General features: G+C 41.3%; 1 protein-coding gene across 1 annotated transcript in view; it reads left to right on the forward strand.

Annotated features, from left to right (window-relative positions):
* FLT3 (fms related receptor tyrosine kinase 3) overlaps positions 1–14256 on the forward strand; it is an 83536-nt gene that overhangs the window by 23951 nt on the left and 45329 nt on the right. The window contains exons 2-4 of the mRNA XM_082435552.1: positions 2254–2375; positions 7866–8068; positions 10710–10825. Coding sequence (XP_082291678.1) covers positions 2254–2375; positions 7866–8068; positions 10710–10825 — 441 coding nt within the window. The remainder of the gene's footprint in view (positions 1–2253; positions 2376–7865; positions 8069–10709; positions 10826–14256) is intronic.

A 14256-nucleotide genomic window follows, 5' to 3' on the forward strand; every position in this document is an offset into this window, starting at 1 on the left:
ACACAGTACAAAGCTATGACGGCTTGATGGTGAGATGCTGGGCGTAGTTTCTGGGGAAAGAGCTTGGCAGTTCCACTCTCCTTGCTTGGGGTTCAAGCCACCCCATAAGAGGTCGCTACAAAACAAACTCTGAATGCTATTTTTGCTTTTCACCTTTTTTCATAAAAGCAAAAATCCTCTTCAGATTTCTTTCAGTTAGTGAAAACAGGTGCTAACACAGGTCTTTTGTAAAAGTGAAGTGGCATAAAGTGAACTTTCGAAAAGTGGGGGCTACCTGTACTCTATTATATATTTGAAAGTTTCTAAGAGAGATTTTTATTTAATATTTAATTATTTATTTGTTTATTTTTTTATTGGAGTATAACCGCTTTACAATGTTGTGTTAGTTTCTGCTGTACAGTGAAGTGAATTAGCTATATGTATACCTATATCCCCTCCCTCTTGGACCTCCCTCCCACCCTCCCGCCCATCCCACCCATCTAGGTCGTCACTGAGCACCAACCTAAGCTTCCTGTGCTTTATAGCATGTTCCTGCTAGCTATCTGTTTTACACATGGTAGTGTATTTATGTCACTCCTAATCTCCCAATTCATTCCACCCTCCCCTTCCCCACTGTGTCCACATGTCCGTTCTCTACGTCTAGGTCTCTATTCCTGCCCCGCAAATAGGTTCATCTGTACCGTTTTTCTAGATTCCACATATATGCATTAATATATGATATTTGTTTTTCTCTTTCTGGCTTACTTCACTCTGTATGACGGACTCTAGGTCCATCCACATCTCGAGAGTAGATCTTCAAAGTTCTCATCACAGGAAAAAAACTTTAGTAACTGTGTGAGTTGATGGATATTAACTGAGCTTATCGTGGTACTCATACTACAATAAATACATATATCTAATTGTGATGTTGTACACCTGAAACTAATACAATGTTATATATCAACAATATCTCAATAAAACTGGGGGGGGGGTGGCGACTCTCAAAGCTCAATAATAAGAAGATAAACAACCCAATTTTAAAAGACAAAAGATGCAACAGACATACTACCGAAGAATATATAGGATGTCATACAAGCATCTGAAAGGATGCAAATGCAAATTAAAGCCACGATGAGATAGAATATGCCTCTTGGAATGGCTAAAATTAAAAATTCTCATCCTACCAAGCGTTGGTGAGGACATGGCACAACTAATTCTCATACACTGCCAATAGGAATACAAAGTGATACGCGCTCTTTGGAGAACAGTTGGCGCTTTCTTAAAAAGTGACACAGATACCTCCCATATATATGAGTGAGGTATTCTACTCCTTGGTATTTATTCAAGGAATATGAACTCATACGTCCAAACCACGACTTTTATACCAATGTTCATAGCAACTTTATTTGTAAGATCCCCAAAGTAGAAACAATCCAAATTCTATCAACAGGTGGACGAATTGAAATGTTGTGTTGTATCTATATAATAGACTACTCTCCAGCAATTAAAGGGAATGAACTGCTGATAATAGGCATACCTTGTTTTACTGCATTTCGCTATATTGTGCTTCACAGATATTGCATTTTTTATAAACTGAAGTGTTGTGAAAACCCTGCCTCTAGTGAGTCTGTCGGCGCCATTTTTCCAACAGTATTTGCTTACTTTGTGTCTCTGTGTCACATATTGGTAATTCTCACAATATTTCAGTTATTCAATAATTATTTAAATTATTATTATATTTGATATGGTGATCTGTGATCAGTGATCTTTGATGTTTATTACTACAATTCACTGAAGGCTCAGATGATGGTTAGCATTTTTTAGCAAGAGTGTATTTTTTGATTAAGGTACGTACATTGTTTTCTTAGGTATAATGCTATTGCACACTTACCAGACTACAATATAGTGTAAACGTAATGTTTATATGCACCAGGAAACCATAAAGAAGAAAAAATGGCTGGTATACAAATAATCAGTTCCTCATCTGCACTAGCCTCACTTCAAATGCTTAATGCTAAATGCAGCTAAGACCACCCTATTGAATAGCGCTAAGGAATATTTCCATCATGCAGGAAGTTCCCTTGGAAAACACTGCTCTAAGGACCTCCGCTCCTGACTGATAGTAAGACTTGCCTTTTATGAAATTATATTTCCTACATACTTTCCTGTTGGCCACTTTCCCTTGATTACATTTTGTTTTGTTGTAAGACAGACACGTATTTTCTTTTTAACGTGTGCATGTATCAACGTCATTGTCTTTATTTTGTTTTACAGTTGTTTTTTCCGCAATGATATTTGAGACTATTACAAATCAAGATCTGCCTGTGATCAAGTGTGTTTTAATCAACCATAGAAACAATGATTCATCAATGGGGACATCACCATCGAATCCCTTGGTAAAGTAACATTAAAATGACAACTTTAGCTATTTTCTCTAGAGACCATACTTTGTAGGCTATTGACACCTGCCATGGCTTATGGGCTTTTCTTTTTTATGTATTTAAGTATACTGTGTACTCATATCTGGTACAGATGAGCATCTGTACTCATTGCTACCTGGCACTCCATTCCATCAAGAGTCTTGTTCTTTTTGGGTTTAGATTCAGGAAGGACAGTGACGCTAGAATGAGTAAGAAACAGGAATTTCCCTTTCTCCTTAAAAAGAAGCCAGGCTTCTCTCTCAAGCCTGAATCCCTAATTTCCAACTGTCTCCTGGATTTAGATAAGTAGATTTTTCCATTTGCTCATTAAGACACACCTGTATAATTTATTTCATTTCTATTTCCCCAAGCATCTTCTTGTTTTAATGGATTTCTGTTTATGGCCCTGTCTATTTCCTAGGCTTGAAAGCTCAGCCTCCTTTTGGACTGCTTCCTCTCCCTTGCCCTCACATTCAGTCAGTTACCAAGTCTTGTCAATTTCCTTTCTTTCCTAGTTCTCCTATAACCACCTCATATTCCCTAGTCCCCCTGCCACTTCCCTAATTCCAGCCTTCATAGTCACAATATCATAAGTGGCTTCTCAGGTAGGGCTGCCACTTGGGTCTTCCTGAAGTGCGGCTACATCCTTTACAGCCTGGCTTGGTCTTCCCACGGCTTAAAGAGACATGCACGTCGCTCCATAATCTGGCTCTGACTCCTTCAAGTTCCAACCTTGCTTGTCATTACTCTTCTTCATGCTATTCATCTATCACAGCCTAGGTATTTACTCAAATGAAGGAAGCTTAAATGATCGAGAACTGAAAATATTAAAAGTCTACATACAACAAAAAGTGAACATAAATTAGCCAGTTCTATGGCTTTTATCCAGTTAAGGATTCATACAGATATATAGTCACTGTTTTCTTTAACGTAAGTATAACACATAGACACATGCCATGATGCCCTGGACGCCCCCCACTTCCCTTCCAAAATCAGAGATATTAAAAATATTCTCAAATTTTAAGCAGTGTGAAATAGGCGTCAATAACAACCTTCCAAATGCATGTAAAACTCCTGATTTTTTTTTGGCCGTGCCACTTGGCTTGCGGGATCTTAGTTCCTGGACCAGGGATCAAACCCGTGCCCTTGGCAGTGAAAGGGCAGAGTTCAGTTCCCTGGACTGCCAGGGAATTACCCTAAAACTCCTGATTTAGTACATGATTCTTTTTTATGCCAGAAGCATGGTTGGTTTAACTTTTTAACAGATATTGGTGTCATAACACATTGATTTATTAATAATTAAGGCATTTTGCATACATAGTACTTTTGTGCAGACAAGAAAAAATTTAATGTTATTTGCTATGACATTTTAAAGTCTTAGTGTCTTTTATTTAGTATTTATTTATTTATTTGGCTGCATCGGGTCTTAGTTGCGACACGCAGTATCTTTCGGTGTGGCCCACGGGCTCTTCGTTGTGATGCGTGGGCTTCTCTCTAGTTGTGGCATGGGGGCTCCAGAGCGCACAGGCTTAGTTGCCCCGAGGCATGTGGGATCTTAGTTCCCCGACCAGGGATCGAACCCACGTCCCCTGCATTGGAAGGCGAATTCTTAACCACTGGACCACCAGGGAAGTCCCTTTAAGTGTCTTTTCAATGTGAGAAAATAGCTGCACACATTTAAGTGTTTTCTTATAAAACACAAGCTCTTTTTAAAAAAAAATTAATGATGATTTGTCTCAGTTCCTAGTATTAAGCGCTGCATTGTGTTTTATGTAGTATAAATTATATTCTTATGCAATATTCAGGATTGTATTAAGACCTAGTAGTTCTTAAACAACATCAGACAAGAGTATTTGTTATACAACACCAGAATACAGTATTTGTGTGCAGTTCTTTTTGTCTTTGACTTTATAGTGTCCAAAGCATTATTTTCCAAAGTTATTTATGTTCGTTCTTTTCTTTCCCACCACCTTCACTCTGGTTATGTTAGTTATTTGTGATACAATTAACTTCACTTGGTTTGTATTCCATTTTGAGTTCCCCCCATATCCTGTTTGGCTTTAATGATTTACTTTTTTGAGTATGTGAAACATGACTATGGTCCTGAAAGCTAAAGCTATGTACTAAAAGATATACTCAGAGAAGTATCATACCTTCTTCATGCCTACTACCAAGTTTCCATCCTTTTCCCACCTACCTCCTGAACTTCACCAGTTCCTTTAGATTTTTTATATTATTCCTGTGTTTCTTGTACACAAATGAGCAGATACATGTGTATTTTCTTAATCTCCTTCCTTCTTAAACGAGGGGTAGCATACTTGAAAGTAGATGCTTTTTGCCCTTAGCTTTCTTCACTTAACAGTCTATCCAGGAAATCACTGCAAATCAGTTCATGGAGCTTGTCCTCATCCTTCTTTATGTCCTCCATTGTGTGGATGGACTGTACTTTATTCAGTCAGTCTCCTATGTATGAGCATTTTGGTGGTTTGTAGTATTTTACAACTATAAATGATGGTGCAATCAATTGTTGGAGATATAGCCCTCAAAATGGGATTGCTGGCTCAGAGGGTGAAGTGCACAGTAGTTCAGTTAGGTGTTGCCGAATTCCAGTTCCCCTGCAGAAGGGTTGCACCTGTTTGCTTTCCCCCAGCAATGTGTGAGAGTAGCTGTTTCCTCACAGCCTCCCTGACAAAATGTATTGTCATGCTTTAAAATTTGTGCCAGTCTGATAGATAAGTGATACCTCAGTGTTGTTTTGAGTTTTTCTGATTATGAGTGAGTTTGAACATTTTCTCATATGTTCAAGGGCCATTCTTTATATCTTTTTGTGAATTGTCTATTCATTTCTTTTTCCCATTTTTTTTCTTTATTTTTTTCCCCCTTATTATTTATTTATTTATTTTGGCTGCACCAGGTCTTAGTTGCAGCATGGGGGAATCTTCATTGCAGCATGCGGGACCTTTAGTTGCGGCATGCGGACTTCTTAGTTGCGGCATGTGGAATCTAGTTTTCCGACCAGGGATCAAACCCCGGCCCCCTGCATTGGGAGCGCGGAGTCTTATCCATTAGACCATCAGGGAAGTCCCTCTTTTTCCCATTTTTCTACTGTCTTTTTGCTCCTGTGTCCCTCAATGTTAAAAAAATATTTTTTTTTCCTTTTCTTTTTTTGGCCACGTTGTGCGGATTGCAGAATCTTAGTTCCCTGAATAGGGATTGAACCTGGGCCCTGGGCAGTAAGAGCGTGGAGTCCTAACCACTGGACCGCCAGGGAATTCCCTAAAAAAATTCTTTACATATTAAGGATATTAACCCTTTATTTCCTTTATCTGTAATATGCATTGCAAATATTTTCTTGTAGCATGTCAGGTTTTTGTTGGTTTGTTTTTACTTTTTTTTTTAATAACTCAATTTTTAAAAAATTTTATTTATTTTTGGCTGTATTAGGTCTTCATTGCTGTGCACGGGCTTTCTCTAGTTGCAGCGAGCAGGGGCTACTCTTCATTACAGTGTGCAGGCTTCTCATTGCGGTGGCTTCTCTTGCTGTGGAGCACGGGTCCTAGAGTGCATGGGCTTCAGTACTTGCAGCACGCAGGCTCAGTAGTTGTGGCTCGAGGGCTCTAGAGCGCAGGCTCAGTAATTGTGGCGCACGGGCTTAGTTGCTCTGTGGCATGTGGGATCTTCCCGGACCAGGGCTCGAACCCGTGTCCCCTGCATTGGCAGGTGGATTCTTAACCACTGCGCCACCAGGGAAGTCCCTGTTTGTTTTTACTTTATGTCCCTCTTTTAAGATCCAGCTCAATTGCTGTACTCCAGTGAAACATCCACACCCCCACTATCCCAGCCTGGAAGTCACCTCTCTCTCCTCAGAAGGTCCAGAGCACTTAAATGCACCTTTCAGAGTAGTCGGTATCTGTTTATGGGGCACATCATATTTCACTTTTAGTTATTTCTTCCTATTAGAGTCAAAACTCAAGGACAAGGTCAGTGTCTTTTTTCCCCTAGTCCCATTGCGCCCAGCAGGTGGTCTAGCACTTATCAGATATTGACTAAATAACTCACCAGATACTAACTGAAGAAATGAACAAATGAAATCAGAAATATGGCTTATGGTCAGTAGCAGAAGAGCTACCCTACCCTGCTCTTCACCTGAAGAAGCTTGTGTGTGTGTGTGTGTGTGTGTGTGCATACACACATGTTTGAGGGCTACACTATGTGTCTGGTGGTAGGAGGTGAGGGGTCCAGCAGCAGAAGTTGCTAGCACACCGTCCTCTCAATATATCTCAGTTATTTAAAGCAGGCAACGGGTGTGATGGTGGCAATGAGCCTATGGGGATGTCTGCCCAGAACATACTGGGTTGGCCACAAAGTGCGTTTGGGTTTGTCAGTAACATCTTACGGAAAAACCTGAACGAACTTTTTGGCCAACCCAATATTTTAGTTTTTAAGTACCCTCTAAAACAGATACTAATTTACTATTACTATGTAGATGCTTATCTGCATACCAATAATCACAAAAACATATACCTATGTATTCTTTTTTTGTTTTTGTTTTTCTTTGGCCGAGCCACGTGGCTTGTGGAATCTTAGTTCCCTGACCAGGGATCGAACCCGGGCCCCCGGCAGTGAAAACACGGAGTCCTAATCACTGGACACCATGGAGTTCCCTATACCTATGTATTTTAATTTTATGATTATTATCTGTATATTAGTTTGTGATTGTGAGGGCTGCCATAACAAAGTCTCAGACTGGGTGAGCTAAACCACAGAAATTTATTGTTTCATAGTTCTGGAGGCTAGAAGTCTAAAATCTAGATGTCGTCAGGCTTGGTTCCTTCTGAGGCTGTGAGGGAAGGATCTGTCCCAGGCCTCTCTCCTTGGCTTGTATGGCCATCTTTATGTTCACAGGGCGTTCTCCGTATGTGCTTGTCTTCTCCAAATTTCCTCTTCTTATAAGGACATCAGTCATAAGATTAGAACCCACCCTAATAGCCTCATTTTGACTGGATCACCTCTGTAAAGGCCCGGTTCTGAATACGGTCACCTTCTGGGGTACTGGGGGTTAGGACTTCAACATATGAATTTGGGGGACTTCCCTGGTGGTCCAGTGGTTAGGACTCCGAGCTTCCACTGCACGGGGCACGGGTTCGATTCCTGGTCAGGGAACTAAGATCCCACATGCCACACGGCACAGCCAAAAAAAAAAAATGAATTTGGGGGGAACACGATTCAACCCATAACAGTCTATAAAACATTTTAGAAACGCAGCCTAAAATTATCTGTCTTTTCTTTAGAGACTTGTAATTTATAGGCATTTTGGTCAGACGTATGATCCTCAGTGGGTCATGAGGTGCTTGCTGTTGTGTGCCATATGTCAACATGTGTTTATTTGATAAAGGTTCCAGTTAAGAAGAAGATGCATTAAACGTGCACTTGTAGTAAATTCACATTATTTCGTCTATGACATAGGCATCAGAATCCCGGGAAGACCTGGGCTGTGCCTTGAGGCCCGAGAGCACAGAGGCAGTGTATGAAGCGGCCACCGTGGAGGTGGACGTAACTGCATCCATCACACTGCAAGTGCTGGTCACCACCCCGGGGAACATTTCCTGTCTCTGGGTCTTTAAACACAGATCCCTGAATTGCCAGCCACACTTTGATTTACAAAACAGGTAAGCAGGGGCGGGGCAATGTGCAACCACGAGGATTTTTGGAGGAATAGTTTCTTGCCATACACAGACTTTCTTGCTTCATTTAGAGTTTCTCTTCCAATCTCTGTACATGTTCACTGTAACTCTTATTTCCAGTGAAATAAACTAAAAAATAGTTAAGGCATGGATACGTGACCTTTTACAGTGGTCAAAACCCATAGGACAAACAACACAAAAAGTGAACCCCAATGTAAACTGTGGACTTCAGTTAATACCAGTATTGGTTCATCAGTTGTAACGAATACACCACACCTATGCAAGATGTTACTAATAGAAAAGCTGTGTGTGAGGGGTGGTGAGTGGGGGGAGGGTGTAGGCAGGATCTCTCTGTACTTTCTGCTTAATTTTTTTTCTCCTTAATTTTTCCATAAACCTAAAATTGCTCTAAAAAATAAAGTCTATTCATTTAAAAACTTATATGCAAATGTATAGGTATATTTAGGGCCTAAGAAAGCAGTGATGACTGGCAAAATGTAAAACAAATGGTGAAAAGAGTATTTGGGATTTTAAAGATGGCTTGTTTTTTAAACTGGATTTTGTCTTAAAGGTAAAAAGTTAGGAAGTTTTCATTCCATTCCGGTTAAAGTAGCAAGGAGCTTACTAGTTAAAGCAGTGAGAAGCTTCTTTCTGGGAAATTCTTGGGGAAGAACCCTTGGCTTTACCTAGTTTGTTTCACAGTATGATGAGCAGAATTGCAATGATATGTGATATCCACAAAACATTTTAGTAAGGAATTGATCTGTATGTGGGGAACGTTGGTCTCACCATCCAGAAAGATATCGTGGCCAAGGTTTGTAGCTTGACCACCAAGCCTGTATCTAACCCTGGGCTGACTGCTGCCCCCTGCTGTCCGAGACCAGGTGGGGCAGGAAGCAAGGGGCACAGGCCATTGAAATGCCCACTTACTAATTCTAAGGTGCTTTATTCTCTAATTCTTGGGGTGCTCAGGTGCCCCGAAGCTGTAGAAGAGCCACTGTCTTTCTAGGAGCAATGCAGGAAATGGCCCCTCAATGACCCAAAGGGGGTTCCATGCCACCTGACTGAGACACGGGAGAACATCTGTGACTGACTTGTACCAAGTATTCACATTTGTGTCTTTAAGGTCAAACCAATGTTTAAGTAATTTTCAGGACAGTAGCTATAATTCTGAAGTTTGGTTCTAAATCTTAGATCACATTCATTTTCCTTTCCTCTTTTGAGGCCATATTACTCACTTCTCTTTTTTGCTTACTTTTATCTTGGGGTTAAACCAAAGGCAATCTTCTATTAAGAATTTTGGCTTAAAGAAATGTTCTGGTAATCTTATTAAAATCTGATGCCACAACAGTTCTTGTTGGATTGAGGCCAAAAAAGCAAAGTGAAAAAGTAGGGTTCTTTTTAACTCTGCTGAGAGGTTGCCTTTTTGTTCTAGGACAGGCAGCCAAAATCATAGGTCTTATGTGGATTCGTTAACTTAGTACCAAAACATTTGTAGCAACTTCTCCGTAATAAAGAGTTACAGAAATTAAATCTGGGCTTAGACTCATAGCCAGACAGATTGCACACCTAAGCTTTGATAACCATCTTAGAGTTTTATATGATATGTCCAAGAGTTCTCACATGTTACCAGGAGAGTGAAGCGTTCAGAGAAAGAAAGCGCATCTCCAAAGTACCTGCATAAGCAGAAAATATATATATTTCTTACTAATTTACTGCCTATATGAACGCAAGCACAAGTACTCTGGAACCATGCTGCTTGGAGCTCTAAATCAGGGCTGTTCCAATATCCTGTGACCTTGGTTCGCCTGGGATCTTGTTTAAATGCAGATTTCGATTCAGTAGGTGTGGGCGGGGCCTGAGATTCTGCACAGACTCTCCCAGCTGATGTCAAGTGTTGAGCAGTAACATCTAAAGGTCAGAAAGTGTCCATTTAAATCCAACACTACTCAACAGACTGCTAGAGAGTATTCTAAGCTCTAAGGAGGACAGATATCACCAAACACACATCAAAGTTGTTTCTTCGAAGAGAATGCCCCTAGCCAAATTTATCTTTACCAAGTATCTGAAAAGTTAGAAATACTCACATTGAGACATTTCTCCTTTGTGATATATCAGTGTAATTACCACCTCATAGGAAAATGCTTTGTGTCTGATGTTGCTTGAATTCTTTCCTCTAGAGGGGGCGGGAGGGGGGGCACAAAACGGACTGTTCTTGATGTCAGTGAGACTTGCTTGTACCGTCATCTGGTTCTGCACATGGCGCACAGAGGCTGGTGGCCGGGTGGCTGGCAGATATGCCTGTGGAGGGTGGTTTGTCATTGGCAGGAATGGTCCACCACTGCCAAGGAGGGCGTCCCACCAAGTCTATGTGTTTTTGGTAGGAGTTTTCCCTCCGAGGGGCTTGGGCAGCATGAGGTGAAGGTGCTCACTCCCAAGGGAGGGACTGGATAAAGGTCAAGGTGAAACTAATAAGGCCCAGCCTGAGTGCCGGCACAGGACGGGAGCTGCGTTCTCCACCGAGGTGGACCAGGGCCGCCCAACCACCTTCTGACTCAGTGTGAAATTCGAGGGTTTTTGTTTCACACGTTTTCCAGATTAACCAGTTCTCTTTCTTGTGTTTCAGAGGAGTTGTCTCCATGGTCATTTTGAAAATGACAGAAACCCAGGCTGGAGAATACCTACTTTTTATTCAGAGTGAAGCTACCAATTACACAGTATTGTTTACAGTGAGTATAAGAAGTAAGTGCCGTTTGCTACTAGGTATTCTCAATATTCTAAAGGAGCAGTTAGAACCCAAGAGCTCTTATCAGCTTCCCCAGACACGTGAACCAGGTTTCCCTCAATACGTAGTTGAATTAATTGAACTCACTTCAACCACCCCATCACCTGTTGAGATCCTGATGTGACTCACAGACGGTGAGAGTGAGTGCTTTTCAGAACCCAGGGCATCCTCTATTTTCCGGCTCCCCGTTTTTTTCAGCGACAGATGGATGACAGGGAAGAAGTAGAAAGCATTTTGACCGTGGAGTCAGAAGACTTGAGTTCTTATTCTGCATCTGATACGACCACCTTGGGCAGGTCACGTAGTCTCTCTGAGCCTCAGTGTTCTGATCTGTAAAATGGGGATACCCATACACACCTCACAGGATTGCAAGAGCTTAGAGCTATCCAACAGAGCGGTCTGAGGCGGTGAGAACGTCTCTGTCTGCTCTGTCCAGTAAGGTAGCCACTGGCCACATGTGGCCGGTGAACACTTGAAATGTGGCCAGCATGACCAAAGTTTTCATTTTATTTCATTTTAATCAATTAAACATTGCATTTAAATAACCACATGGACCTGGCGGCTCCTGTGTTCATACAAACACCAGATCGCTACGCACACCATCAGGAACAACGCAGAAGTTCTCAGCCAGGGAAGCAGCTGTGCAGTTGGCTGAACCACCATCTGCGTGTCTTCTGGCTTCTCCTTCTTTCCACCCACTTACGCGCAGGCCTGCGGTTGTGTGGACTCAACCCTGTTCCCACTGGCTGCTTTACCCCACGTGACAAATGGAGACGAGAGGTGGAGGCGTTCACGTGGGTCCCGCTGCCTTTAGGGGCCAGGGCAGTGCTCCAGAAACTCTGGGTTCATCCATTTTAAAGCAAGCTCCCGGGCTACGCCTTGGTGTGTCTTGCCAGGCGGAGGCTGTGGTGCACGTGTGTCCAGCCCACAGAGGTGCGGGGCTCAGGGGGAACCACGGCTCCCCTTGGCCGAGGCTGTTCTGCACCCACCATCGCAGGTGAACAGCTTGCTGAGAGGTATGGAAACGGGCACGACAGCCCAATGCCAAGCGTGGCCAGGTCCACACTCTGGGCCACACTGCACTGGGTCTCGCACTCAGAGCTGCGAACAGAAGAGCACTCGTGGCCGTTTCGATTCCCACAAGTGTCATCTGACCGGGGCTGGGGACAGCGTGTTAGGTTCCAAAGTCAGCCTGTCAGGCAAAAACCCGGCAAAGTCAAAATCGGTCAACATTTGTTTTGAAAAGCCCTTCAATTACTCTGCTATTTATAGGACCAGAGCCCTAGAAGGTCAAAAGTCAAGAGGTACCTCTTGTTTCTCTTTGATTTTGGTCTTCTTCCCTGTCCCCTCCCCAGTCCCCGACCCCCCTCTGTGGGACAGTAAATCCTCAGGTTGGAAGAGAATAAGAGATTTCTTGCTCTCTCTCTCTCTTTTTTTTTTTTTGTCGTGTTTATACTTGAATTTGTATAAAATAAATGGGCATCTGCTCTCTTTATTTAGGGTAACTTCTTTTCACTTAAGATTTACAATGTAAAAATAGCACAGCAATCATTCAAGTAAGTTGTAACTGTTTTTAACGTGCTGCTGGGTGGTGGGTTTCAAAAAAATCAGGTGGGGTAGACTTGGCAACAGTCAACGTGAAAAAGAGGAAAGGGTTTAGTGAACCACAAGTTCACTATTAACCAACAGTATGGCATGGTTGCTAAAAAAGGAAATCTGAACCTTGGCAGCGTTCACGAAAATGTAATGTCTGGGTTAAGGAAATTAATGGAAAATTGCTATTTTCAGTTCTACAGGGTTTTCAGATGAATATTGACAAAACAGAGCAACCAGAATAGTGAAGATCTTAGAATTCCTTGAATTAGGAGCAGCTGAGAGAATTAAGAATGTTTAGCAGAGGGAAGGAAATATTTTTGAGGAGAGAAGAAGATTGATTGCAGTGTAACGTAGAGGAAACCCTTCTGGCATGAGTCAGGAAACCTGGGCTAACTAGTTAAAATGCCTTCGATGACAGTGATATCCCTTGACCTCCGCATTTGATTTTAAATATTTGAAGGATTTTCATGTGGCAACAAACTTCACTTTAAAAAAAAAAATTGCTCTAAAGGGTAGAATTGGGACCAATGGTCAGCAATTACAGGGAGAGAAAGTAAAAACTACCACAAAATGGGAAAAGATGTTTGGAAGTCACATAATCAACAAAGAATGAATAGTCATAATAGGTAAAGAACTTCTATGAATCAATAAGAAAAAAAACAGTAGAAAAATGAACAAAAGACATGAGTAGGCATTTCACTATTGTCAGTAAACATATTAAATTAATAACTGAGACATGCAAATTAAGGCCACAGTGAGATACCATTTTATACCCAGGAGATTGTTGAAAACAAATTGTCATTATGTGTAAAGCAGAAGTGCTCACACTATATGCACCAGCAGTGGCACTCCTAGGTATATTGTAAAGAAACTTACACACCTGCCTCACTAGGAATGCACAGAATGTTCATAGCACCATTGTTGGTGATACAAAATACAGGAAACAACCCAAATGTCCACGGCAAGAAAATGGACTAATAGATTGTGATATATCCACCAATGGAACACAATGTAGTGGTAGCAAAGTGAATTAAGCATAGCTACATGCAAAACCATGGGTGAATCTTAAAAACATAAGGTTGGATGGAAAACCGAAGTTGTGAAAGACTGCATATTGAGTGATGCCATATGTTGAAGCTCAAAAACAAACAAAACAAACCAATATATTGTTTAGGGCCACACATCTATGTGGTGAAAACATGTGTAAAAGTATGAGAATGATAAACAGAAAGTTCAGGATAAAGTTAACCTAGGCTTGAGAGACAAGGAGAAGCAGCACAAAAGTAGATTCAAAGATATTTATTACTGTTCTGGTTATTAAGTTGAGCATGGGTCCACGGGTATTCGTTTTTATTATTATGCTTCAAAATTAACTCTTCATATATTCTTTGCTATGTATATACATATATATAAAGTATTATATACTATTTTAAAACAGAATTTATTATAAGGAGGAAGATTGAAATTTAGCATGGGAAACTTTCTTTGGAAAAAAAAAAAGGTTTGTTGAAAAATGGGAGGATCGACTCTGGGAGGTCGTGAACTCCTGTTCCTAAGGGGTCCAAGCAGAAGCAGAGAGTTTATATGTTAAGGGAGGGGGAGGGGGAGAAGGGGCGAGGGGAGAGGTGTGAGGGTCCAATGTGAACATGAGGCTAAACCAAGCCTCTCAATTCTGTTCCAAGTCTACCTCCATCCTACTATATTTCTGCCTAGTTCTAGATAAAATTATGGGAAGGAAGTTGGGTCTTAAACTATATAAGTATGTGTTATAAACTTGATGTTATTTCTACTT

The sequence above is a fragment of the Balaenoptera physalus genome, assembly GCF_965194825.1.
Source record: "Balaenoptera physalus genome assembly, chromosome: 18".
NCBI classification, from domain to species: Eukaryota; Metazoa; Chordata; class Mammalia; order Artiodactyla; family Balaenopteridae; genus Balaenoptera; species Balaenoptera physalus.